This window comes from Crocodylus siamensis, chromosome 6, assembly GCF_052110815.1.
Source record: "Crocodylus siamensis isolate JL-2025a chromosome 6, ASM5211081v1, whole genome shotgun sequence".
NCBI lineage: Eukaryota > Metazoa > Chordata > Crocodylia > Crocodylidae > Crocodylus > Crocodylus siamensis.
Window position 1 is genome coordinate 38,924,547 of NC_143400.1, and position 27,121 is coordinate 38,951,667.

Consider the following 27,121-nt stretch of genomic DNA (forward strand, 5'->3'; position numbering starts at 1 on the left):
TAGGGCAGTGGAGAGCGGACTGCTGAGTTGCAAGTGGGACCTCATTCTAGCTCTGGAATGAGCTCTCTGGCTCACTCAATGAAGCTTGCAGGCAGGACCTGGTGCAGACTCTAGGGGCACGTCTACATGTGCTATTACCATGCATGAATAAACTGCGGAGTGTATTGCTCCACAGTTTATTGCTCCCACGCTGTTTGAACATGTGCCTAGAAGCAATGAACTCCAGAGCAATAAGCTCAACAGTTTATTCACGGGCAGTACATGGAGCTGGGGCAGAACAGCTGTGGCTGGCAGGAGGCCCTGGTGGTCAGCCTGCCAGCCCAGGACTGCTCCCCCCCCCCAGCTCAACTTGCTGCAGAGGGGCTGGCTACAGCACGGGAGAGTTTCTGCACAGGGTTAGGTGGCAGGCATTCCCTGCACTGAAGCACCCTCATGCCCCAGCCAGCCCCTCCAACATCTACACATGTGCTGCTGTGTAGTTTTTTTACTCTGGAGCAGGATAGTACTTATTTAGATAATGCTATCCTGCTGCAGGGTAAATTAGTTTATGCCAGCCTAACAGGGACACACATGTAGATGCCCAGACATTTACTGCACAGTTACCATCTCATGTAGATGTTCCCCGGGAGGAGCTCATTGCTTCCCTCCTGCCCATGCCTGCTTAGGCACTAGTTGGAGCCCTGGCAACAGGCAGGACCTCCTTCAGGTTCCAGGATGAGCTCATTGGCACCCTTCATGAAAGCTGCTCCTGCCCACACCGACTTAGGCATTAAGTGGAGCCCTAGTTGCAGGCAGGACCTCCTCCAGGCTCTCAGATGAACTCAGTGGCCACCTGAATCAAGATTACTCCCTCCCACACCTATTTAGGCACCTAATTGGAGCTCTGGTTGCAGGCAGGGCTTGTTCAGGCTCTGGGAGCAGCTCACTGGTGCCCTCAATCAAGATTGCTCCCTGCCAAGCCTGCTTAGGCACTAAGTGGTCCCTGGGTTGCAGGCAGGACCTGGTTCAGGCTCTGGGAGGGGATCATTGGCCCTGCTGTACCTAGTTCTTAGGCTCTAAATGCATGTTTGGTTGCAGACAGGACCTGGTTCAGGCTCTGGGAAGAGCTCACAGGTCCCCTTAATAAAGCTTGCTCATGCCCATGTCTGCTTAGGAACTAATTGGCCCCCCAGAGCCAAAGATACCAGCATTTTGGGTAGTGGGTTCCTCCAGACCCCATGAATCTTGCCATCCAGGAGGCTACTACCCCACCTCCAAAAGAAGGTAGGTGGCTGAAATGGTTTCAAAAAAGAAAAAAAACTCACACTTGAGTAATTCAAACTTTGACAAGACCCAGAGGCAGTAGTTTTTCTCCATTCATCTCAATGGCAACTTACTCAGCTAGCATATGATAACAACGCTTGCATTTGAAGTACTTGCTGCTTCACTCCCCATGAAAACACATAAGACTGGAGGAGAAGGAAGGTGTTAATGAAGATCTGACAAACAGCCCACACAACATGTGAGACCAGGCTTTGACCATGATCTACTCTGTACAATATCATATGGATGGAGCCTGTTTTGTGGATATGTTTTGGAAAAATGCCACCACTTTTCTTTTTTTTCTAGTCTGATCCCTGCCTCATATACTCAGAGCAGCCCTTCATTTATGACAAGTACACTCAGGCATCTGAGTGAAAAACTGATGAAGTTTTTACCAGCCATGTACTGGTTCCCCCTATTAGAATGTCTTTTGTAGGATTAGGAGGTAGAGCGGCTGCCTTCTTCATCAATTGATTTCATATCACTCATGTATTTGACAAGGCTAGTTCCTACAGCTAGCTTCATCTGTGTAGATACAACTTCCTATAGGCAGATAACTGGGTATTGGCAGCATTTCACAAGACTTCAGAACAGTTCCTCCTGCACTGGGCAGCTTCTACAGATACGCACAGAGCACAACCTGATGAGAATTCACAGTAGCCCACAGTCTTAGGTTGCAATGCTCTGGTAAGTTTATCCCATGAAGAATTTTCTGAATGGCATGCAAATTTACATACAAAATTTTCCCCATACACAATTTTATAGGTTACTTTCTCTATGACAACCTAAGCAGAAAGTTGTGATTAAGTTGAAGATCTGGGAGCAAGGTCTTTAGGGTGGTATAAATTGATCTTAACATCAGTGAAGCTACCTTGACTTACAGCAGTTGAGAACAGTATGAGTTCCACAGGTAGCAGTGAAAAACAAATGTCTTCCTATGCCAAAAAGGAAGGTTGATGAAAGTGTGGTAACTCAGAACCCTGAGTTGTGGATGTAGCCTTCATTTATAGCTTTCACTTAGTTAAATTTATTAATTTTTTCTTACAAGCGATACGTTATTTCTTTCTGCCATATATGGCTGTGTGTGTGTGCGTAATCACATGTAATCTTATTTTTCATCTATATATATAAAAGGAAATGTAGTCTATATGTATGTATGTTTATTTATAACTCAAGAATGGCTTGTCCTATCTACTCCAAACCTTCCAAAATCACTGAATACCACCCACAGAAAATTATAAGCGGGTTATTTTTCACTTTACCCTTTTGGGGGGTTCCATTGATGGGCATTACTTTGCTTCTCAGATAATAAAGTGGGACCACGCCAATTTGGATGCAGTGAATTCATTTCAACTGTCAGTTATTATACTGACTCTCCCCTTTTTTTTCAACTCATTTGTCATTATTATATTGACGCTTGCCTTGCTTTCGCTCCACGTTAAATATTAAATGTTAAAAATGTTGTATTATGTTCTTTAGAAATAATATTTTTGACCTAAATATGCTGTACTGTTATTTGAAAATAAACAAACACTGCAATTACAAAAATAACAACCTGGGCAAAGAATGGGTACTTCAGCTAGTTGTATATATAATTAAACCCACATCAAATTTTATAAAGTGGCTCATCAAACCTTTTTTGTTTCTATAGGGTTTTTAGAGTAATTTCTATGAGCCCCATTGGCTTCAATCTATAAAAGAGTTTTCCATCTGGGATCCTTATGGTAAAGTCCACACATCTCATTTTAGGATGAGAGGAATTTGATGGCAGCACCTTCTATGATAGCACTTAAGAATGGAAATGCTGACAGAACAAGAAATACAGCATTGCTAACACAGCACAACTTTGTTAGTAGCTTATCAGAAATACATATTATAATAAATACATATTATATAACAGCTCCACTGTGACACTTAGATTTACCCTTCATATTTACCTCTTACTTTTATACTTGTCTCTCTAATAGTTTTATCACTACCTTCTTTAAACAATACAAATATGTTGTAGCTTAAAAAGAAACTTGATGTATAATCAGGTCAAACATTAGATTAATATTTACTTTTATATTAAATGTTGAATCTTAGGCAAGCATGAACTTCAAGGTACTTAAACTTTAGCTTTAGTTCCCAGCCCTGCCACAGACTTTATGCATGATATGAGTCACATTCCTTAACTTCTCTATGGCTCTGTCCTCCATTTCCCTTTGTTCTCCATTTCCTTCCAATTTAGGTAGTAAAAGCTTCAGGTCTGTTTCTTATTATGTGTACAGGTAGTGCCTGGAACAGTGAAGCCCTGAACATAGCTGGAGTCTCTAGACTCAACTTTAGAATAAAATAATAATTATTATGCCTCTGATTTGCCTGTATCCAGGTATTCAATACTTCCAGCACTTCTTGGCTTTTATTTAGCACCTTTCACCTGAGGATATCATGGCACTTTATAAAAAACAGTAGCTTAGCACAATGCGATCCTGATATTATTGGAAGCCTTTTGGCTCTACTGTAATTAATAACAACAGATACACAATCTTCCTCCACTCATCAGCTTGCCAGACTTTGCATTCATTGACCGTCTGATCAAGTTGTTAAGACATGTATTTTTTAGGAGTACTGTCTAATGGCAACTCAGTAAAAGGGCACGTGTTTAAAGGAGGGTTCCTCCACCTTCTCAGAGTGTGAGCCACTACTCAAGAAAAAAGATGCGCCATCGGAAGCAACCTCCCCTTGAATTTGCCACCATGCAAGCGAGCATATAGCATTTGTAGCAAATAAAACAGGTGCTTTTTAATGCTTCCTTGATATTCTACTTTAGATGTCTTACTTTCCACAAAAGACAGACTATTCTGTAGTGTCTTAGGAATTACTTCACTTGAAATACAGCCCCCTTCAGTTGGCTACAATCCTCCACCCAAGAAGTGGCAGTATTCACTGATGCTGTAAGTATAGTTTCTGAAGAGCAATAGATGGAAGGGGTACTATGGGGACATGAAAATCTTATTAAAACTTACTGCATTTGGTCATAGCAGGCTTCTGACACCATAGCCACAGCAGGTAAAGAAAAATCCATTGTGTTATTTTCATACATTGGAAATTGTTTTTACTGTTATTAAGCAGCAACAGAGACTTATGACAATTGATTATACCAAGTGAACCTATTCCATAACGGCTCTGTTTATTATTTTGCCAGCCATAATAGGAGAACTACAAGTTCTTGGGTAGACAAACTGAACACTTGGCTACTTTTACCTTAGCTCAAGCACCTCAGCCCCTTGTGCTAAAATGGCATTTTCTAACGTAGGGAAGGAAACACCCACTCGGAGAATCTGAACAGATATCCCCATGCTAATAACATCAGTAAAATAAAGCGTGTTTTCCTTTCTTATTTCTGCTATTTGCTGTATTTACATCTTTATGTCCTAATTAACATGTCAAGTAGAGGTGGTACCCTTTTGTTCCAGCCCTCTTTACATGGTATAGGTAACATTGCACCCAAAAGAGATTTCCAAGGAAATGGGGGAAAATATTTTCCATATTATGAATACATCGCCCTATTGTATTTATTTCTTCCTTATTATGGCCCCAGTTCTGCAAAGGCATAAGCACATGAGTAGTCCAATCAACAGGCATGAGAATTATTTGGATGCATCCAACTTCCCAGGATCAGGGCCTAAATAACTAGAAGTGCCATAGAATTTTAAACTTTTCTTCTCTGACTACTCCTCAGCTGGATCTACATGTGCATTTCAGTGTGGAGTAGACTAGCTGCAGAGTAAAGCGTCACCATCTACACATGCAATAGTATTAGGCCACAGTAAACTAATTAACGCTGCTGTAACAGTACTATCTTATGGCGGAGTAATTAACTGCAATTAAATGCATGAGAAGATACTGACTTTGGGCATAAATTGCACCTGGTCAGCACAAGCAGAAGGAGACCAGACAGCTCTGCACTTTCAGCACCCTTGTGCTGCAGCCAGCCCCTCCATTGCCATCACCCAAAATCCTGGGCAGAGCCTTGGCATAAACTGCCCCTGCCCCAGCTCAAATTGCCACTGTCCCAGGTGCACATGTAGACGCTGCACCTGGGAGTAGTTTGTTCTGGCTCAAACTGCTCTGGAGTTGATTGCTTTGAATTTATTACACATGTAGACACATCCCTCCAGTAGTAACAAACTGTCTCTTGCAAAGGAAAGCAGCATGTCAAACCTATTCCTCATCCTTCAGCCTTTTAATAAGTAAAATCAAGGTGGCTACCAGTTCATATACGGCTTACTAAGCATGGGTTCCTTATGTTTTTCCCCCATCTTGTTTCTGTTAAACATAATTACATTTCTGTGCAGATTTGAGATCACGACATTTTTGCTTTTAGTTATGTACTAGTTAAGTTAGCTGCCCTCAGTCTATTCAGATAAGAAATTTCTCCTTCCTCAGAGCAGGTTGAATCAGAGCAGACTCTTTGGAGGGAATTTGTTAAAAATCTAATGAATAGATCTGATCTCATATGTGTTGGTAGAGATCCAGAAGTACTTCTTGTGCCTTAAAGGAGTTAGTCTGCTGCAAGCTCAAATTTCGCTGGACATCTTTCCAGTCTTCAGTAGACTTTGAACCAGATCTCTATACTTTAATCTCACTGAGACAAGGACTGGGTTTTATTATTTGTCTCTAGAATACCTAATACTTTATTTGACTAAGATTAAAGTGTTGTTGTGCTATGACTATATCTCTAAACTCAATCATTACTAGAACTTGTGAAAAGCTAGAAAAAAATAGGCTTTTTAACCTATTGCTGCTTTTCACAAAATTTATACCTTGTAAAAATAAGTCAACATTTACTTAAATATTTTCCAGTATTTGGAAGATTCTGACCAGCTACATGTTTCCTGTATACCTCCTAAATTGTTATATAGTTTCTGGGTTTACTTTTTTATTATTAATATTGCTGGTTGCTTAGGTCTTCAGTGAGATTTTTGGGGGTTGAATATCAAATTAACACATCAAAAAGTTGTCAAACTCAATATTCAAGAACATTTATCTAGCTCTAATGGCATTAAGGTAAAACTGTCCTTTAAAATTTAAAATTCACAGGGGCGTAAAACTTTCATATGCATATCACATCCATATACCACATTACTACAGGTACTAATGGCTAAACATGATTCTTTTTTAGTTCCAGTGATTTTTCTCTAGGTTTATAGGTAAATTTTGTGTGTGTGTGTGTGTGTGTGTGTATGTGCATGTGTGCATGCACATACACATGCACACACACACATGTATCCATGTTCTCCTGCTGCCAGATGTACATGTGGGATACTAAGCTAGTTAATAATCCATTTATAAATAAAAAAAAGCCATCTAGATTTATTTTGCACTGAACTCATTGGCTTCTTTAGATACAAGATATTCTCTCCATCTCCAGGGACTCTCCTGAAAATGAGAGGTTACCCCCAGCAAGGGAGAAATGTAAAATAAATACTGTTATAAATAAAACATCTTCCAGTATGTAAGGCAGTGCTATCAAGTTACTGTATACTTAATATATCTATAGAAAGACCAGTAGTGTAACAGCATAAGCTTTAATCTGCAAAAAAGCATTAACATATGTAATAATGGTCCCTTAAAACCTCTAGACAATAATGAAGCTATCTCCTTACACTTCCAAACACATCCAATAGCGAACTGGTTTTCAAGCAGCATGCGGCAATATGAAATAAGGAGCTGTCAATATTAGTTACCAAAAGAAAGACCCTCACTTTCCAACTCTCCCCTGTAAATCATGTTCACTTACCTGTGTAAATAAACCTGCCTGGAGCTCCTTTGCAAAACTGTTTTGATTTATATGATAATGTAACTTCGACCACACCAGGGATGTGACGAGGGGGGGTCTGGACTCGAATGGCATGAGGTGTGATCAACTGGGAAACAGCAGAAAGGGAAAAGCAGTTATGGAAAGATGTAGGTATTTTCCCTCCCTCCCCATCCATCCACTCCCAGGTTGTGTTTCTTAGGCAAACATACTTCACTAACTACTTCATAGGACTTGCCCAATTCCACTGCCCTGGTAGTACATGTGGTGCAGTATCTTGTCTTCAACAGCTATGCAAAGTGTTTCAGAGAAGGGTGTGAGAATTTCTTCCTCCCTGCCTCGCATAAGGAAACTACTACGTAAATTGCCATCAGGGAAAATCTCTTCCTTACCCCAACCCCAGATAGCTAGCTGTGGGTGTATCTCCTGAAGCTTGAACTTTTGTTTCTCTTACAAAATTCTTGGATTTTATTTTTGGTTTTAGTCCTGAACTGTTAAATCCCCCTTTTTTTTTTTTGAATCCTATTACACCATTGGCCCACATGATAAAAATACAGCTATGAGTTTCATGGATTATGTGTTGGGTGAAAAAATGTTTCCTGTAAGCAGTTTTCTAGTAGATAGATTTTCTTCTATTCTTATAAAAAATGGACCAATACAAGTCCCCCCATGTTCCTTCTCTCCATTAGCAATGTGAGGGGATACAGATTCTGAATCTGCTTAGTAATAGGAGGTAACATTTGCTTACCTCGCTCCATACAAGCATGGTCCCAAATACAACTTGCAGCCCATCGAAAAAGTTGTCTCCTATGATGATTACCATGGCTCCCCCTGTAGTCCAGCCTTCACTTGGGCTAATAGCTTTGATGCATGGGGTGGCTAAATGAAAAACAACAATAGTGGCAGGTTACTTTTTCTACAACTTGTTTCAAGGCTGGTTACAACTGATATACAGCTGATGTAACCTACTGGAACAGATAACCACAGCAGCTACTTGCACTCTTTTCAAGCTAGGACCAGCTGCCCTGATACAAATCAGAGCTTAGAGCAGCCGGGCCTCCCTATTTATAGAGGTTCTGCACTGCTTCAGCTGCACTGCTGCACAGATTCCCACTGCTGTTGAAGCCTTGAACAAGTACCTTCAATTTGTTCACCCTTAAAGGTTGATTATCCTTCCAAGGAATCAAAAATAAATACAGAATACATACATATATACATACATACAATGTGTTCTCTGTTTGCTGGTGTTAATTACTTTCCTACTCATTACTGGCATTTAACATTTTGACATTAAACCTAATAAGCCAACTGTAGTGCATGTAAAAATGAACACTTAAATGACTCTGTTGAGGCTGCTGTAGAAATACTTATTAGCATACAATCACAGGAGCAAAAAAATGAAAACATGCAGAAGGCAGGATGTGTTAGAATGCACTGTGTTTACCAATGGGTTAAAGAGATGGAAATATCTCATGCTTCCTCCAATTCCTATAAAAAACAGTATCTAATCATTTTCTTGACTTTATGGAATAGGTTTTTTATCCTCTCTTCCATATGTTTAAGGCCCCTGGACTATACATCCCATCAGGAACCCAATATGGTTTCCAGGCCATAACCAAAGTCAATCCATCACTCCATTCCCAATGTTGACAGGGTCAGAGGTGAAGGGGAACTTTGGCAGGGCTCCAAAAACATGAGACTCCTTTGAACAGCCAGTCAATCACATCCAATCAGTCAAGGAAAAACTGGATGGCTTCCTAGGCTTGGAATCCTGGGAGTTTCCTTCTACCATTTCACTGCCCGCTGGGGGAGAATTAACACCGCTCCAAATTCTTTACTGATTCAATCATTTTCTTCCAGTTCATTAATTCTTCTTTAGGTTGATACAGGGCACATTTAAGAAGCAGGGCAACAAAACATTATAATGAAATAATAACCTTGCTTGTCTCTTCTACTAACATCATAAGCTCTTCTCACTTTCACTAGCTGCAGGGGAAGTGGGAGGTAGACAGAGATAGGATTGTTTTTTTAAGTGGTGCCTGTACAAAAACAGGTGGAGCGTGTGGATGGGATTGAGTTGGAGAGAGAAGGGGTTGTCCCAGTTTGAAGTTTAACAGATACCGAAATTTCTAATGGCTTTATTCTACCCCAAGAACTGTGGTGTAGTGTATAGACAACTGTATGATTCTTACTTGGCCATACAAACTGAAGTCTGTTAGTGTCGGTTTCCTTCTGTGAACTGTTATGCTTTGCACACGGTTTGTTTAAGAGAACCAGTGCCACCCTTTCATACATATCTCGTAAGGTTTTCATTAGACTAAGATATCATGTTGTTTAATTTGCTTTGGAATCAAAACTAGCCCAGCGAGCATTAAGTCTGAAATGCAGGTAGCATTTAAACATCTTTACACCGTTCTCATCTTTACAGGACAAGCTAAGTAGTTAGTGGGCTGGACAGTCAATCTCTTAGATATAAGTAGGGCCACATTTTGCACTTTTCCCCACTCTTCTGTCCAGAAAACCCTAAGGGGGTAGTTCCTTGTCCCACCCTTAAAGCAGAAACTCAAATGCAGAGAATGTTTTCCAGGCTTCAGAGAAAGTCCTGTACCTTCTGAGGGGTCAAGTCTCCTCGCCCTCCTCCCATGCTTGGAGTTGTTATGAACAAACATGTTGTCAGATACCGCCAATACATGTCCATCAACGTTCACAGTTGTTGATAACACAACCTGGATAATTAAAGGAGAGAGAAAAAAAGGCTGGTAAACTAGTTCTTTTGTGTATTTATGCATGTAATGTATTCAGTACTCAACCAAGTTAAAAACCTATTCTGTTTGTTAAATATAATCATCTCTTGCAGGGTATGTTCCCTAACAAAGGGGAGAAAAGTAGTTTCAGCTTCTATTGAATTCCATTTAACATGGTTCAGACAACACCTTCAGCATGCATAGTATGATGAAACAGCAACTGCAGGTGCTCCTATGTTTGGTTTCTTGTGATGTCCTGTAGCTACAAGATAAGAGGATTGAAGCTGTGCTGGATTGGGCCTGTGGATGCCTTCCTCCCCACATGCTGCACAGGTTCCAGACCAACCAGAGTAGGCAGTACATGTAGCTTGTGTCCCAGAGCAGCTGGGACAGGCACCACAGGTGGCTTTTGTCCTGGCCCCTGCATGCAGGACTGGTATGACGCACATCATGTGTGGTATGTGGGTCAACTCAAGACCTGGGACTATGCAGGCGATATCTTTGACACCACTGGCATAGCTGAGAGCAAAGAGGTAATGTGCTCTCTGCTCTGTACAGCCCCTTTTAATGTGTCCCAACCTGGCTGCCTTCTGACAAAGCACAGGTAAACATCTACTGGAAGGATTGTTATTCATTTTCATTCTATGCACTCTGAGACATGTCCTTAAACCCATTAGAAGAAATGTCTAGCTATCATAACTATCATAAAGAATGTGCATCTTTTTTAGAGCCTTATTAGATCTTCAACTCATGGAAGTCCATGTAGCTCCACTGACTTCATATCAGCTACTTCAGTTCACAGATGTAGATGTAACCCCACATGTGTATATGCACTTTAAAGATGTACTTATGCAATTGGTAAAAGGATATCAGGCTTTAATTGTTGATAAACAGTACTCAGCACACAGTAGGAGAAACCTGGCCCTGCTGTAGGATTTTACTGATTTAAAGAAAGTGCGTGTCCTCTCACTCTTACTTTCTTAAAGACAAGTTTAATTCATTCCAAAACGCTCTTGTCATACTGTACATTAATATTTCTCATGCATTCCTGTCACAAAATGTGTTGCTTTTATGTGCCAACTGATTTCATCATTGCACATTTGGGTGGAGCAAGACTCTGTTCCAAAGTGAACATTTCCCACATGACATAGCTGAACCCATGCAGATGCACTTCATTATTTTCTGTTAAACAATGGAAATAAATGTTAGTCTCTAGCTGGCCATGCAGACCATAGTGTGGTAACAGGGGAATAAACCTGAATTATGCCAGTGCCTGAAATATTTATGACAAGATTTTAAATCGCAAACAAATGTAAATCAAAAAGGATATTTTGTGTGTGTGTGTGTATACACACCCACAATTACATTAATATACAACTATATAATATGCAAAAACCCAACCACCTACCCAGTATGTATATATAATATAACACTGATCTATCCCAATTATACATAATATATTTCAATATACACGAGCATACTGTATACAAGTTACATGTGCGTGCAAGTATGTAAGTGTTACATAAGATACTTTTTTCCAATGTTAATGTTCTAAAGCTCCCTGCAGTGCAAGTGGTGACTTCGAGGAGAGCCTTCAGTCTTGCCAGGTACTGAGTGGAGTGGGCAGGAATTGCTCATATCCAAGAGTGGTTCCACTGTGGCACCTCTCAAGATCATCACTGGGAAGTGAAGGTAATGGCACCTCACAGGCTGGGGCCAAAGGAACACAAATGAAACCATTCTTAGAGGTAGTCCCACAGTGCAGAATTTGGTCTGCAATTGAGTTTTCCCAAAGTTTTCAACCATGCTTTGTCCTGACATTTTGTTCAAGCCCTCCTTAGACATTACTGAAATTCAGGAAAAGAGATCTTTGTCCTTCTCCTTTTATCTAGGCTAAACAGTAAGGACACCTTAGATTATGGATACAAGGTTACTAGAGATCTAGATAGACTGAGTTCCATTTTGTCCCTTCACCTGGTGAAGATAAACAATTAAATTGTTTAATACTGAAGATTAAAACCCAGTGTTTTAAGAAGAAAAGGAAGAGGAATGTGCATTCCACCATAGTCTCTAACTCCCAGGCCCTCCCCTTTCACAAGCCAACTACTTTCCCCCTGTGAGTATTTCCTGGGTCATGGAGGGTGACCCTTTCCATCTGGAATCAATCAGTCAACTCCTGACAACTTCCTGAAACACCTCACTCCATTTCCTGTTCTCTCCCCCTTCTCTCTTTCCCCCTGGTTTGCTTCACTCTTCAAAACTGCAGGCCACAGCAGCTTAATGTTAGAGGGTCAGACACAGTTAGACTCCAAAACACTACACAAGAACACCTTTGACCTTCAAAAATCTTTACATCTTAGCTAAACAAATAAAGGTCAACATTTCTTACCATTACCTTATTAACCATTTATATGTATTTTCACCAATGTCTTCTGAAGGCATATCCATCAGTATCACTCGTCATTCTAAGATCATAACACACACTGAGATTTTTCTTTACATGTATTTAGGGCTGGTATAACTTCCTTGTAGATGCTGATATAATTTACTTGGAGATGCAAGTCCTCAGATTTGCTACAACTCTAGCAAATTGCCCTCTGCCATGGTGTCCAATTCCTGATCTAATAGGACCACCTCTTCTGATGAGTTGATTGATCTTCCTTTCGTTAAGATCACTGATTAGTTTCAGTGTTGTGACTGTGGTGAATTCTAGGCCACAGGGAATGGAATAAAAACACCAATATATTTCCTACGGTCCAGTCAATACCCTTTAGTGGCTAAGGGCTTGTGGTCACAGCTGGTCCGGACTAGACTTGAACTAAAAACATGTTGCTCCCCAATTGCCTGAGTTATCCAGTCCTGTGAACAATGACATTAGCAGAATATCCAAAGTCTGTAGTGGTTTGTCCAGTTGAAATAGGAAAACATCTAGGCAATATACTATTCCTTCACTGATCTGAATCTAGATTCCCACCACAATAATGGAGCAGACTTGAAGCCTACTAAATTGTTTTTTTGGCAGTTCCTAAGAGTCTCTTTGCTACTCTGAAGGTTTCCTCTTTTTGGCTCTGAGGTCACAGATACCAGATAATCATTCCCTTGCAATATCAGAAACCTTTACTCACTGCATCTCTGCAGCATTCTCATTTCCCAGCTGGATTATTACAATGCACTCTCTGCATGAAGACCACACTGAGGCTTCAGAGCACAGCAGTGCTACCCATCTTTATCATATTAAAAACGGGATCCATAAGCTGACCTGTCCCTTTGGCTTCCAAGCATGATTCCATATGCCAGTTCTAATTTACAGATCTGTACCTGGGTACCTTAGAGACTACCTCTCTTGCTTCCCACTTCTGACAGCGGAGATCAGTCTAGACGGCTTTGATTAACAGCCTCAAGTTTTTAAACCTTGGACTCCTGCAGCTGGACATTTGCAACTGCAAGTCTTTATTATTTCATCCCCCTTTACTGGAGGGAGCCAATTTCAATAAAGTTAGGGTGATAACAGAGGAGTGTTCTTGAGCCACATTAAAGGTGTGTTGCAAAACTAGCTGGTGTTATCAAATGCCTCACAACCCTGAGAAGAATGATACTACACATGCAAAGTACTCTTTCTTGTCACTTCTGTACTTTCATAGTCCCAAACCCTTGCCATTCTAAATTATAACTCTGTACACACACACACATACAATGTCACACATTATTGAAGTATAGGTTTTCCTCGCTTTATGTGGGTTCTGTACGTGCGAATTTGCTCTTATGCACTGGCCCTCTTTATACCAAAAATTTGTTATATGTGAGGTAAATTCACACTTACTTGATCAGTGTGGTGGAAGCCAGCAGTCAGCTGCTTTGTGTGGTGCATTATGGGAGTGACATGCACCAAAATATAGTCTCCTGTGTGAATCTGTCCTCCTCGCTCGTTGTCTGTGACATGTTTCTGTAGTTGCCATCTTCTTTATGACTTCTAAGCGTCCTGCTAGCTTATCTGCTACCTCTATCTCCCACTGTCTGGTGCTGATGAATACCAAAACTGTCTCGTAGAAGTGGAAGAAATGGGTCTGGGGGTCAGTACAGCCAAGGGCCTGGAACATATCCCTATTTGTTACACTGTAAAGTGGGTTCCCTTTATGCGAATATAAATTATGCACCGTTTTCCAGGAATGCATATACAGCATAAAGCGAGGGAAGCCTCTATCTCAATATTTACACTCATTTCCATATGCATACTTACTCACCAAGCACACATACAGTTACATGCAACACATCTGTGTAAATCATCTCTCAAAAAAAGCTCTGCTCCCATTCCAAGTGTGGAAAAAGTTCTTTATGACATCTTACATCTGGAAACAATATTGAATTTCTGATGCACTTTCCTTTACAACCATGCAGTCACAGTACCATATTATTTTAACTTTTCCAAAGAATAACTATTATGTACATTTTTAAAATTATTATCATTTTCCAGCTGAGTGAATGAAAATATAATATGTGCCAGGCTTCATCCTGTTGTCTTCACTCTGACAAAACTCCCATTGATGTCATTGGCAGTTTTGGTTCAACGAGTAATTCAGGAGTAGACATTTAGTATTCTGTTTGCTGCATAGTTGGATTCAGGATGGGCAACACAATCTACAAAAATGCCAGCAACCTCTCTTTGCACAAAACTTCTATTGATTTCAGTGAGGTGTTCCACACTTAGAGTTTGCTCCTGCAGTGAAATCCACATAGGCACAGGGGACTGTCCACATGACCTCATTTCAGGAAAGGGGCCTAAGAGGGAGGACTACATTCTCTAGCACATTAAAACGTATCAGATGTATAAATTCCTAAAATGTGTTTAGCCTTTCTCATACACACAGGGATGAGTTGATCCAACCAACCACAGTTTAGGAAGGAATCTCCCGAGGTATATGAGATTCTTCTCCATTTCTGCTTTCCTCTTGCACCATCCCCTGCTCCCCTTCCAGTGAACTAAGTTAGAAAACCTGGTAGTGGATATCTCACGATAAGATTTCTGGCAAACTCACAGAGTGCTGCTCTTTCTGGGGTTTTTGTCATTATAAATTGCACCATTACACAGTAATTTGTGATTACAGAGCATATTCTGTGGCCCATATCTTTTCTGAACTAGGACCATGGTGTAGGATCTGCTTAATCAGGACAGTCCTGGAGCAAGCAGAATTTCCAAACAACAGGTGGCTGTGAGTCTCAGCTGAAGCATTTGAATTATAGGGCGTTTATACACATGCTCCAGGAGTGTGTGTTGGGGGGGGAGGTGCTTTAATTAGAGCAGCTCTGAGAGAGAGCAGACTCTCCAGCAGACTTAATTAATTAATGAAGTCTGCTCCAATGCACTGAAATTATAACGCATCACAGCAGCCTCTCTGCACGTGTATAGGTGCTCATAGTGCCTCATCTCAATTCAACAGAATTACTGCCCCCCATTATGTACTGGTTATTACCATTATGCAATATTGGACTTCAGTCAAGTTCCCTGGAAGAAATTCTCATTAAATTGAGTGGAGTGTATCAGGTTTTTCTACACTGCTCCTAGGGAAACTGCCCTCTGAGAATTCAGTGAGGATGAATATGAAGGTACCTATGAAGATACCACTGGTACATTTCCAGTTCAGCTGAAGTCAAAGTCAGTATTAAGGCTGATTGAACAGTCGACCAAATTTTAAAAACAAACAGACAAACAAAAACAGGCCAGATCATCAGCTGGCGTAAGACAGCATTGTGCCATTTGGGATCTCACCCCTGATTCATAAAATATAACAATACAACAAGATGACTCCTGTACAAGCTCTACAGTTGGACTGGGGATGAGATAAAGTTGCCATGCTAGCAACTACTGTCTGCACAACATTTTAGTTCAAGTGTAACATTCTATCGTTTTACCTCCAGTGGTTTCTTTCAATCCCTCTGGTGGCAGCCAGGATTTTGAGTGACATGAACACACAATCTGAGCATTCATGGCAATTGACTGCCTCCTTCAAAAGTTGTGGCTTTTATAAATGCTGCCTTCCACTTAACACAGCCTCAACCAAGTACTTCCATACACTTTGAAAACATTACTTAAACCTCACAAACACCCCTTAAGGTACAGCTGTGCCAATGTGTAGGTGGAGAGAAGGGCTGGTAAATGTTCTGACATGCTCATGGTCACATATTGAGTCAGAGGTAGAATCAGCAATAGAAGGCAGGTTTTTGTTCCTGACTAATCCAGAAGGTTGCTTGCAAGTAAGAGGTGTGCCAGCCACAATAAAAGTACATCTATGCTAAATGTAATTTAACATTACAAAATCATCATGCCTTGAAATATGCACCTTATTTCAACAGTAGAAAAGTGGCTTTAGTGTTGGTCAAAAAGGACATAAGCTAAGTGATTTTCATTATGTCTTTGAAGCTCCTGTCCAGTAGCAAAGCACATTTCAAACGCTTGATGAGATCACCAAGCAGCTGGTGTTGTTCCCAAAACTCAAGGACTGGAGTAAAAACTTTCATAGATTTCATAGACATCAGGGCTGGAAGGGACCTCGGGAGATCATCGAGTCCAGCCCCCTGCCCAAAGGGCAGGAAGTCAGCTGGGGTCATAGGATCCCAGCAAGATAAGCATCCAATTTACTCTTGAGGGTGTTCAATGTAGGTGCTTGAACCACCTCCGCTGGCAGACTGTTCCAGACCTTGGGGGCTCGGACAGTAAAGAAATTCTTCCTTATGTCCAGCCTGAAACGGTCTTGCAGGAGTTTGTGACCGTTCGAACTCGTCATCCCTTGGGGCGCTCTGGTGAACAAACGTTCCCCCAGATCCTGGTGGTCACCCCTGATAAACTTATAGGTGGCCATCAGATCACCCCTGAGCCTATGCTTTTCCAGGCTAAAGAGTCCCATGGCTCTCAGCCTATCATCGTAAGATGTGTTTTCCTGACCTCTGATCATATGCGTGGCTCTCCTCTGGACTCTCTCAAGCTTCTCCACATCCTTTTTGAATTGTGGAGCCCAAAACTGGACGCAGTATTCCAGCTGCAGGCTCACCAAGGCTGACTACAAGGGGAGAATGACGTCCCGGGATTTGCTTGAGAAGCATCTATGGATGCAACCCAGCATTTTGGTCGCTTTACTAGCCGCAGCATCGCATTGCAGGCTCATGTTCATCTTGTGGTCAATGATGACCCCCAAGTCTCTTTCTTCTGTAGTGCTATCCAACGTAGCACTGCCGAGCCTAAAAGGATGCTGCAGGTTTTTCCTCCCAAGGTGGAGAACCTTGCATTTTTCGGTGTTAAACACCATCAGGTTCTCGTCCGCCCATTTGCTGAGCTTGTCCAGGTCAGCCTGGATCACCCGCCTATCTTCTGGCGTGGATGCTTTGCCCCAAAGTTTGGTGTCATCGGCGAACTTGGCCAGTCCACTCCTGACTCCAATGTCCACATCGTTAATGAAGATGTTGAACAGTATGGGTCCCAGGACAGAGCCTTGAGGGACCCCACTGGTCACAGGGCACCACGATGAGTGACTGCCATCAATTATAACCCTCTGGGTCCGACCACGGAGCCAATTTCCCAGCCAGCGGATCGTGGTGGAGCCAAGGCCACAACTGGGCAGTTTGGCCAAGAGGTGATCATGGGATACCAGATCAAAAGCTTTTTTGAAGTCAAGAGATATGACATCAATCTCTTCTCCCTTGTCCAGGTGATAGGAAATGAGATTGGTCAAACAAGACCTACCCGCAACAAACCCGTGCTGGCTATCCCTTAGGATGTTAGCCTGGGCCAGTCCATCAAGGATGGCCTCCTTAATAAACTTTTCTAAGATCTTCCCCAGAATAGAGTCAGGCTAATGGGCCTGTAGTTAGCCGGATCCACTCTCCTCCCTTTCTTGAAGATCGGCACCAAATTGGCCTTCTTCCAGTCTTCGGGCACTACACCAGAGCACCAGGAGTTTTCAAAGACCTGTGCCAGGGGCTGGGCTATGACGCTCGCCAGCTCCTTGAGTACCGTGGGGTGCAGATTGTCAGGGCCGGCTGACTTGAAGGTATCCAGCTTCTCAAGGTGTTCCTTCACGAGGTCAGCATTTATGGAGGGTAGGGGATCCCCATCACCCAGATCTCCCTGTCCCATAGCAGGCATGGGCATCCCGTGTGACTGATGAAAGACTGACACAAAGTACCTATTTAATAGGTTGGCTTTTTCCTGGGCGTCAGTTGTCAGTTGCCCCATCTGGTTTAGCAGGGGTCCAACGTTGCCCTTGCTTTTCCTCCGGCTCCCCACATATCTGAAAAAGGACTTTTTGTTGTCCTTGATGCTTGGAGTTCAGTTGCAGCCTTGGCTTTCCTGGTTTGCTCCCTGCAGGACAGGACCAGTGCAGAATAATCCTCCTTGGAGGTGAATCCCATCCTCCATCCTTTGTAGGCTTTCCTTTTTAGCCGCAGGAGGTCCACTAGGTCCCTGGAGAGCCAGGAGGGCTGCTGTGCCTTCTTGCTGCCTTTCCTCCGTGTTGGAATAGATTTAGCTTGTGCACTGAGGATCGCTTCCTTGAGAAGCAACCACTCTTCTTGAACTCCCCTCTCCCTGGGGTCACGGTCCCTGAGGGCCTGACCGACAAGCCTCTTGAGCTTGTCAAAGTCGGCTTTTCTGAAGTCAAGGACTTCTGTGTTGCTGACGGACTTGCCAGCTTTACTGCGGATGGTGAAGGTGATCAGCTCATGGTTGCTGTCACCCAGCTTCCCATCGATCACTAGGTCACCGATTAGCTCGTCCCCCGTAGCCAGTACCAGGTCAAGCAGCGCTTTGCCTCTCGTTGGCCCATAGACTTCTTGAGTCAGGTAGAGGTCATCCACACACGAGAGAAAGCTTTGCGACCGCTCGGATTTTGCTGAGTGATCCTCCCAGGAGATGTCTGGGTAATTGAAGTCACCCATGACAACCAAGGTCCTGGAGCAAGCAGCCTCAGTCAGTTCCCGGGCGAACTCCTGGTCAAGCTCGGGACTTTAAGTGGGAGGTCTGTAGTAGACTCCCACCGTTGTGTCCCCTGTGCCGTATTCCCGACGCATTTTTACCCAGAGGGTTGTCTAGCTGTCCATGCTGGTCGCCAACATCAGCTTGCAGGGACATGTAGCTTTCCTTCACATAGAGAGCTACACCCCCGCCCCTTTTGTCAACATGATCCCTCCTGTACAGGGTATAGCCCTCTATACCCGTGGTCCAGTCATGGGTGGAGTCCCACCAGGTCTCCGTTATCCCAATGACGTCATAATTCTTAGCACTGAGCAGGAGGACAAGCTCCTCCTGCTTGTTGCCCAGGCTCCTGGCATTAGTGTACAGGCAGGCAAGTGTCCCCTTGGGCAGGCATCTGGAGCTGTATTAAATTTACAATTCATCTTTTTGTTTTTTAAATGTCTGCTATAAATGATATTTAACATTGAGATGTTTTTAAATATGTCATAGCTGTTCTATGCCATAGCTTAGGTCTGGAGCATTCCTAAAAATGAGACCCTGGATCTCAACACCCTTGAACTCTTTTTATGATCCAATTCATGCCCAAACAATTCACATCCATCTCTTCCAGTCATCACAAAAACAGGGTTCTGTGCTTAAATAACTCAAAAAATACTGTACAGTATGAGTTCAGCCTATAGCATCTGGAACTGTATGTCGAACAGCAAAGTCAATGGTAGCATTCATGCTTTCAGCACACTAAATACTGAAGTGTGTTTGGATGGAAACCTGTCAATTTCAAGAGCTTGAAAGGGTTGTGTTTGTTTTTAGACCATCTAGTACGATAGGTCTCCAATCCCTTTTTAAGTTCCTTTAAGTGCTGTTACAGTAGAAATAAATATGATCCTGCAAAATACATCTGCACACTCAGACTTAAAGTCAGGTGTATGAAATGAGTTTACTTAAGTAAGTAAAGTTTAACAAGTACACAGGATTCTGAAAGACTATAGTTTTATTAACAGCAGTACTAAGACTTTATTCAGGAAAACCACCGAGTTTTTTTTGTGTGTGGCACAAGAATAAAAACTAATGAATTACATCATGAATCAATAAACTATCCCTCTTTCCTCCTACATGTCAGACTCTGCTTTACAAAATCAAGATGGTCTTGCAGTTCTAGAATTGACAGCTGTCCTTTCTAACCTAATCACAAAACTTGGCACATTAATTACCTTTGTTGATGTAAAGCTTAACAAGTGGACTGAAAATGAACATGTGTTTGGACTGTGAGAGCACTACTGGTATTTTAGGATGATGTGCATATTTTAACTTCTGACACTTAGAGGGTGTGCCTGCAGCTTCTGTCTGACACTAAGGCAGATGAACAGGTGTTTGCACAAATTGAGAAAGAAAAGAATCAGGTGGATTTAAAAGATGGGAATTCCCATCCAAGTTTAATATATGTCTTGATCCATTGCACTGTGTTCAAGCAAGGTTTTTTTTTAATATATTGCCTACCTTCATTGATTACTTTTGATTAATCTAACCTTCCTAGTCCTCACCTGCAACAGAATTTGACTACACACTAAGGCTGCTGAAAAATGTTGTTACTTTTCCACCTAAATTGTCTACATTTTGGTTTTTATGAAAAATGGTTAACGCAGCTCTAGCTAACCTAAGAGCTCATGAATGTAAGTCCAGTTTGGACATATTTAGGCTCAGGTTCCTCTTCCACTTAAATAAATCCAAGTTTTGCTATTTTTTTCCACATGGGATCAGCTTTATTATTATGAATCACAATCATCCTAGCATAATATTTTTAACACAGAACTAGAACAAACCTGGTGGGTTAGACCAAGTCTCTTGATGAACTTTTGGGTCTGAAGTCAGACTTGAAGGGCGTGAACCCACATGGGTGGAAATTACAGGAATTTATATAAGCCTTGCAAAACAAACCAAAGAGTTTCCCTTGGCCCTGGCTTCTCAGGCTTGGCGTGCAGTGAGGTAGAGAGCCCAGATGAGGAAGAGCATATCCTAGCTCTTCTCCAGTAAGCTGCTGACTTTGGTCAAAAGTTCAAAAACCACTGAAAGGCTGCACTTCCTTGCACGTGAGAGGGGCATGCCAGGTGGATACGTTAAAGATAATCACTCAGTAACCATGTAATTCCGTAAGACTGATTTCATTCGACTTGTTCCATGTTCAACTGGAAATATAAATTCAGTCAAGTTGAATAACATCAGCATCTTAGAAACAAGAGGGTAGAACGTGAAATAAAAGCCAACACTATGGGCAGAACTCAGCCAGAAAATTTGGATCGCAATCCAAACTTCTCTGCAGTTCAGAACTTGGTCCAAATTCAGTGAGTTTTACTCACTGCAAAGCCTTATGGCAAAAGTTTGAAATCAGCACTGCATCTCTTTAGAAGTTTAGATGTGTTTGGAGCCAGTGTTTGGCTTCAGGCCATTCTGTAACCAATATTATTTGTATTTTGGCCCCAGCATTTTTGACAGAACACATTGGTTTTATCATTAAAGCTATATTCTGTCCAGAAGGTTTTGATGGCAACATTTTGACCAGTTCTCAGAATTCTCACAAAGTATGACTCTGGAGCGTGAAGAGGTGCAGTAATTTATCCAAGCAGCTACAAAAAAAAAGTCTTATTACAGAGTCAGGAGAACAACCCAGATCTCATAATTTCAAGTCCTCTATGACAGTCATGAAAGCCATGCCTCCCTTTACAAACTCACTGTCTGCATTCATTGTCTATATCAATGATGAAAATGATAGAACAGATGATGAAAGAGGCAAGCGAAGTAGCTCTAATAGTAATATTAATTATGAATATTACGCCCCACTTAAACATACTCTTTTTTTCATTTGGAGATTTCCTAGGCCCTAATTTAGGAAAGTACACATATACATTCTTAAGTGTTTTCCTGAATCAGGGCCAAGGAGCTTTTACATAGGTGAGTAAACTTTCTTATCCCCATTTAGAGGCAAAGAGAAGTGAAATGACCCGTCCAAGGTTGCTCATGGGCTAGTGAAGAAGTCAGGAACCAAATGCAGTTCCTCTCACTGGAAATCTAGTCACTTGTCTACTTGAACAAGTAATGAACCAGTTTTGAGGTCAGTTTTCCACACCAGCCTCTAAAAATGCCACCTTTCTTACCACCAAACTACCCATATGTGCATCCAGGGAACATTTTGGGGGGGAAAAGTTGTTTTAATTTTTGGTAGGAGTGAATTACAAGTGAGATATTTATGAAATAAAGCTATTTGCTCAAAAGATTAGCATGGGGCAAAGAGAAACGGTGCCTTTCTGCTTGCTGGTGTTTCCAACCTGACACACTTCACCTCCCTCTGTGTTTTTATTAGCTGGTGTTTTCAATACATCAGCAACAACTATGATGAAACCAGTGGCAGATTTCACTGCAAAGCAGCTGGGTCATTGTCCCATGGGTCTTGTTGCTTTGCCACACGAGATCTTAAAGTGACCGTGACTGTTCTGGCTGCCGTTTTGCAAGAGGCTGAAAGGGAAGTTAGGAAAGAGTTAAAAAGTCAGGGAGCTAGAAAGGAGGGGAGGGGGAATGGTGTTGCTTGTGTACCATGTACATAGCTACTTTGAAAAATTCTGAGGCATCTAAGTATCACAAACATGATCCCTGCTGTGGGCAGCTGTATGCGCGAGTGCTTTGCCCGAGGGTGTCAAATCAAATATCCAGTGCTGGTTGGTACAGTATATCACTCCCCCTTCGGGATTCAGAGTAGGGAAAGCAGGGAAGGGGGGAAAAGAGGCTTAAACACAGCAGATAAAGAAAAGCTTTAACAGTATTGTTTATCATTTAATGTATTGTTTATCAGGTTTATCAATTACTCTCATTACATTTATTACTAACAATGTAGGTGAATACACACACATATATATTTTAAAAAAGGAAAAAAAGACAACTTAGTAACACTTACCTGGAACCGTCTCATATCTCTGGGGTTCCCTGCTGTTTTCAGACAATTCTGATTGCACTTGAGGAAAAATTTTAAGAAGAATCTGCAATGATAAGGGACTGTGTCACTTTTATTAACAATAAATTAACATCTATCGTTATCAACCAGTTTCATGTTGATACAGTTGTGTATCAGAGCAGAGCAATTTACATGATGGTAGATCAACAGACAGGCTTCATTGAACAGGAACCTGACAACTTAAAAAAAATTTTGAACTTTTTTTTTTTTACCTGTAAGTAGCATCTAATGCGACTGTAATTGAAAAGGGATATTAAAACCCTTCTGAGTGCAAGCACTACTTCAATGCCTTTAAAAGAGATGTACCGGTTTACTCCAGCTGAGACTCTCAATCTGTTTTTCCTGACTTTCCTTACCTTGTATGTCTGACTTCACTTTTTCTTTAGTTAATTCCACCTTTTTTTCCCCTTTGTCATATAGTCAGCTTCTTTTGCAGATTGTGTAGGTCAGTGATTCTCCACCAGGGTGCTGCCACACCCTGGGGTGCCTTGAGATATTCTCATGGATGCCACAGGCTGCCACACATTGTTAACATTTAGATGTGCAAACATGATTCACACGATAAATGCAGAGTTTTTAAACAGGAATCCATAAAGTTAAACACATTCTAACCTGTTGCGGTCCTTGAGTCTTTCCAACAGAAAAGCGCTTTATTATTTTTTGTCGTGAAAAAATGAGCGAAAACTAAGAGCTAGCATTTTCCAAGGGGTTTTTTGAATCTAAGGAGAGGTATCTTGAGCCTAACAAGGGTTGCCTTCTGTCTAAAAAAGTTGGGAATCACTGTTGTAGTTCTTTTGTGCAACTATGTGGAAGGATAATGCTATTATAAGAACTACACAAAGTGACATGGAGAGGCATACAACCCCAAATTACTTTGGATACTTAAAAAAAAAAGCTGGCTGCATTATATGTCGAAAGTACCTTCTAGGTATTCACTTTTTAGTGAAGTACAGAGAACTGCTGACGGTCCAAATTGTACTCTTAAACCAACTATTAAAAAGAGGAAAACAGAAGTTAAGGGAGTACGGGAGAGCTGATGCAATCTATAAGGGATAAGTTAAAGCCTGTATACATGCTAGTGGTTGTAAAGTGACTGCATAAATTACTTTTATTTGACGAAACACACAAATATTTGCCACTTTATAATTCACTGCTGTTGTAGTTTGTCATGTAGCTAGATTTCATCACAGCAGTCTGCACAGACGTAGTGGACATTACAGACTAAACTGCTTGCATTTTGCACTTTGGAATACTATCACTAGAAAGCTGTTTCTCTACAGGCTCTGAGGTGCACAATTCTTCCATGTGAAGCTACAAATAAGTGGTCTTCTCTGTGCACTAATCAATTCACCTATTAAACTTGTGAATTCCATGTGACCACACAATTGTTAGCAAACATTTGCACCTGTCAGATTTAAAAATTGAAACATCTGTGCTTTCACAATGTAAACAGGAACAGCAAGAAATTCTTTTATGTATTCAATTTTTTTTTTGCAACTCCCTTTTAGTATGTGGATAAAAAAACAAATTTAATAAGGACAAGGCAATTTATGAAGTTTGTAAGGAAGATATAGGTATAATATATTTTAAATAGTTAAAGAACTGGTTTAGAATACAACGAAGGATTTATTTATTAATTTCTCTTGCTGAGTGCTTTCCTTACCACCCCCCCCCAAAAAAAAAAAAAATCAGCTTTTGCAGTAAGTTAAAGTCCCAGGTGAGCTAGGCCTATTTCCCTTTCTGTTACTATGACAACGATTTTTTACCGCAGTCCCAAAGTCCCTTCAGAACTCACACATTCATGCCTTGAATAAGAACTTTAAAGGAGAAAGATGTGTATTTTCAAGGGTTTACAAACAACAAAAGTAATAACAATAATGATAATAAAATCAACTTTCTTTCTAACGTGACTTTGTTTGCCCTTCTCATGATCCTGGCTTTTCCTTTCCATCTTCTTCAAAGACACAAAGAAATACCAAAGAATTTGATCCATTTGTATGTAGCTTAAACAAATAGACCAAAAGCATAAAACTACTGCTAACAAACAAAAACAGAAGACCTATGAGATAATAAATATGACCACTACCAAAAATATCGTCCCATGGGCTTTTGTTATATGAAAAGATTGTTATTTTTAGTGTTTTAGTATGCTTTACCCTTTTTCTTGCATGGTTCACAAACTATTATTTAGACTCATCATTTCATTTTTGCTAATAACTCCAAAACCTCCTTGCTTCTTTATGTGATACAGGTAAAACACAGTGTCACTACTGCAGTCTCTTTCGCTTTGTATTCAAGTTCAGTGGTGAAAAATGGATCAATGCTCCCTTGTTAGAAGGCAACTTCTATGAACAGAGCCCTAGTCACCTGGTTATACTTAGAACTAAAAATCATACAGAACTTTCTGTCTTAGGAGGAATGCTAAGCAAGGAAAGAAAAATGGAAATATATACATACTCACTAATACTCTTGCAAATAAGTCTTTTGCTAGTATTCACAGCTGCTGTTGTTTTAATGTTTTGGTAAGCAAGATAATATTTACAAACTGGTTTATAGAGGGTTAAAAATGGGTATACTAATGCACTTTAATACTGGTGTGAGAGTTCAATCTAGAAGTACTCTCATATACAAAGTTTTATTTTTGCTGCATATGAACTGCCACAAATGCTCACAGATAATTTGCAAATACATAAAGGAACGCCTATGGAGCTCAGGTCATCTACAAAGAGAAACCAATTCCATGTGACTAACAGAACCAGCTCTCCCACACAAAGACATGGAAATCAGTTGCCAGAAACCACAAATTAATTTGGTAGCGTAGAGTAATGGCAAATAAATCATCAGAAAGATGACCTGTTCATGGATAATATGAAAACAGAAATGAGGACTAAATTAATCAGAAAATGCATTTCCAACTAAAACACAAAACTCATACACCTACACACATGCATGTGTACACTTACACACATAGCTTATATTTCCTTCTATGTCTAAAGAGAGAGAGATTTCACCCAACCAGAACTTTCTATAACCAAAGAATGAAAATCAGGACAGTATAGAAAGTTTATTAGAAACATTACATTGTTGATTTAATTTACCTTGCAAACTGTTACGATACCACAGTAACATGTACAATGCAAAATCCTAAAATAGGTAGATAAGCATTATGAATTCTTTAAAAGCAACTGTCACTCCACTTTACCAGGTTTAGTGGACTTGAACAGGGTCTTTAACCAAATCCAAAATACCTGAAGCCAGATCATCAGAAGCCCAGGGACTACTACTCTAAAGTGCCGCAATCTCAGCCTTTGTCCCTTCCTCTCCACTTTGAGATTTATATACACAGAATAATTTTCTTCTTTCCCGAAGTTGAACCAGGTCAGTCTTTTTATTATCCTGGATATTATACAATTAATTTTAACTGCAATTGGGCATCCTCATAAAGTATTTGCTCTGACATTATGTATACATGTACATTTTAAATGGTTACATCTGAGAAAGGCATTTATATTTATTGCGGCATTAGAATAAAAATAATTTTTGGTGGAGGGATGGAAAGAAAGCAAGGAGTTGAACTGACTAAAGTTGGTTTAGACATAACAGAGGCATCTCAGAAGGGCTTTATTATTTTTTAAATTTGAACCTTTAGGAAAAAAAATTGAACCCAGTTCTCCGTTTCTTAGCTGGCCTTTGTTCCTTTTAAGACCAGTGCAAGCTATGGGTTTAACAGATGATTCAAATTCTAGCCAAGTAGTAAGAAGTATAGCCCATTCATCCTGTATATCAACATTCTAGACACTGAGAGAAAACTTAGCTAATTTTGAATGACTACCATTAAAATTTATGACAGCACTATAAAAGACCCAGATATTTTAATTCAGGCCTAAAAACTAAGTTACACACACATGTGTGTGTGTGCGTGCACGTGTATATATATTTGTGTGTGTGTGTGTGTGTGTGTATATAGTTCCCCTGCAACTTGAGGACCATCTGTCTAGTCAGAGAATGCCTCTGAGGTGGCATTTTGGAAGCCTCTGGCCGGACCTTCAAATACTGTTCAGCTTGCCACTATCATCAGTTTTAATTTACAGGGTACTGTAATTGTACACAATTCTCTATGTACAGAGGAAGGATGATCTGGTACAGTTCGCATGGGACTGGCACCTGAGTTCAGTTCCACACTTTGGTCAGACTTTGGGCAAGTCCTTTAAAACTTGCTTGTGACTACCTTCCTTCCCTGTCACTGAAGTGGAGGACGATAATTCCATTCTAGTCTCTGTCTGTCTAAACTATAGTTTCACTGGGGCTGA

General features: G+C 40.9%; 1 protein-coding gene across 3 annotated transcripts in view; it reads right to left on the bottom strand.

Annotated features, from left to right (window-relative positions):
- EBF2 (EBF transcription factor 2) overlaps positions 1 to 27,121 on the bottom strand; it is a 244,525-nt gene that overhangs the window by 32,085 nt on the left and 185,319 nt on the right. For all 3 annotated transcript variants that reach the window (XM_090054453.1, XM_090054451.1, XM_090054454.1), the window contains 4 exons: positions 22,755 to 22,836; positions 9,714 to 9,831; positions 7,854 to 7,984; positions 7,088 to 7,214 (listed from right to left, as the gene is read on the bottom strand). In XM_090054453.1, coding sequence (XP_089910579.1) covers positions 7,088 to 7,214; positions 7,854 to 7,984; positions 9,714 to 9,831; positions 22,755 to 22,836 — 458 coding nt within the window. The remainder of the gene's footprint in view (positions 1 to 7,087; positions 7,215 to 7,853; positions 7,985 to 9,713; positions 9,832 to 22,754; positions 22,837 to 27,121) is intronic.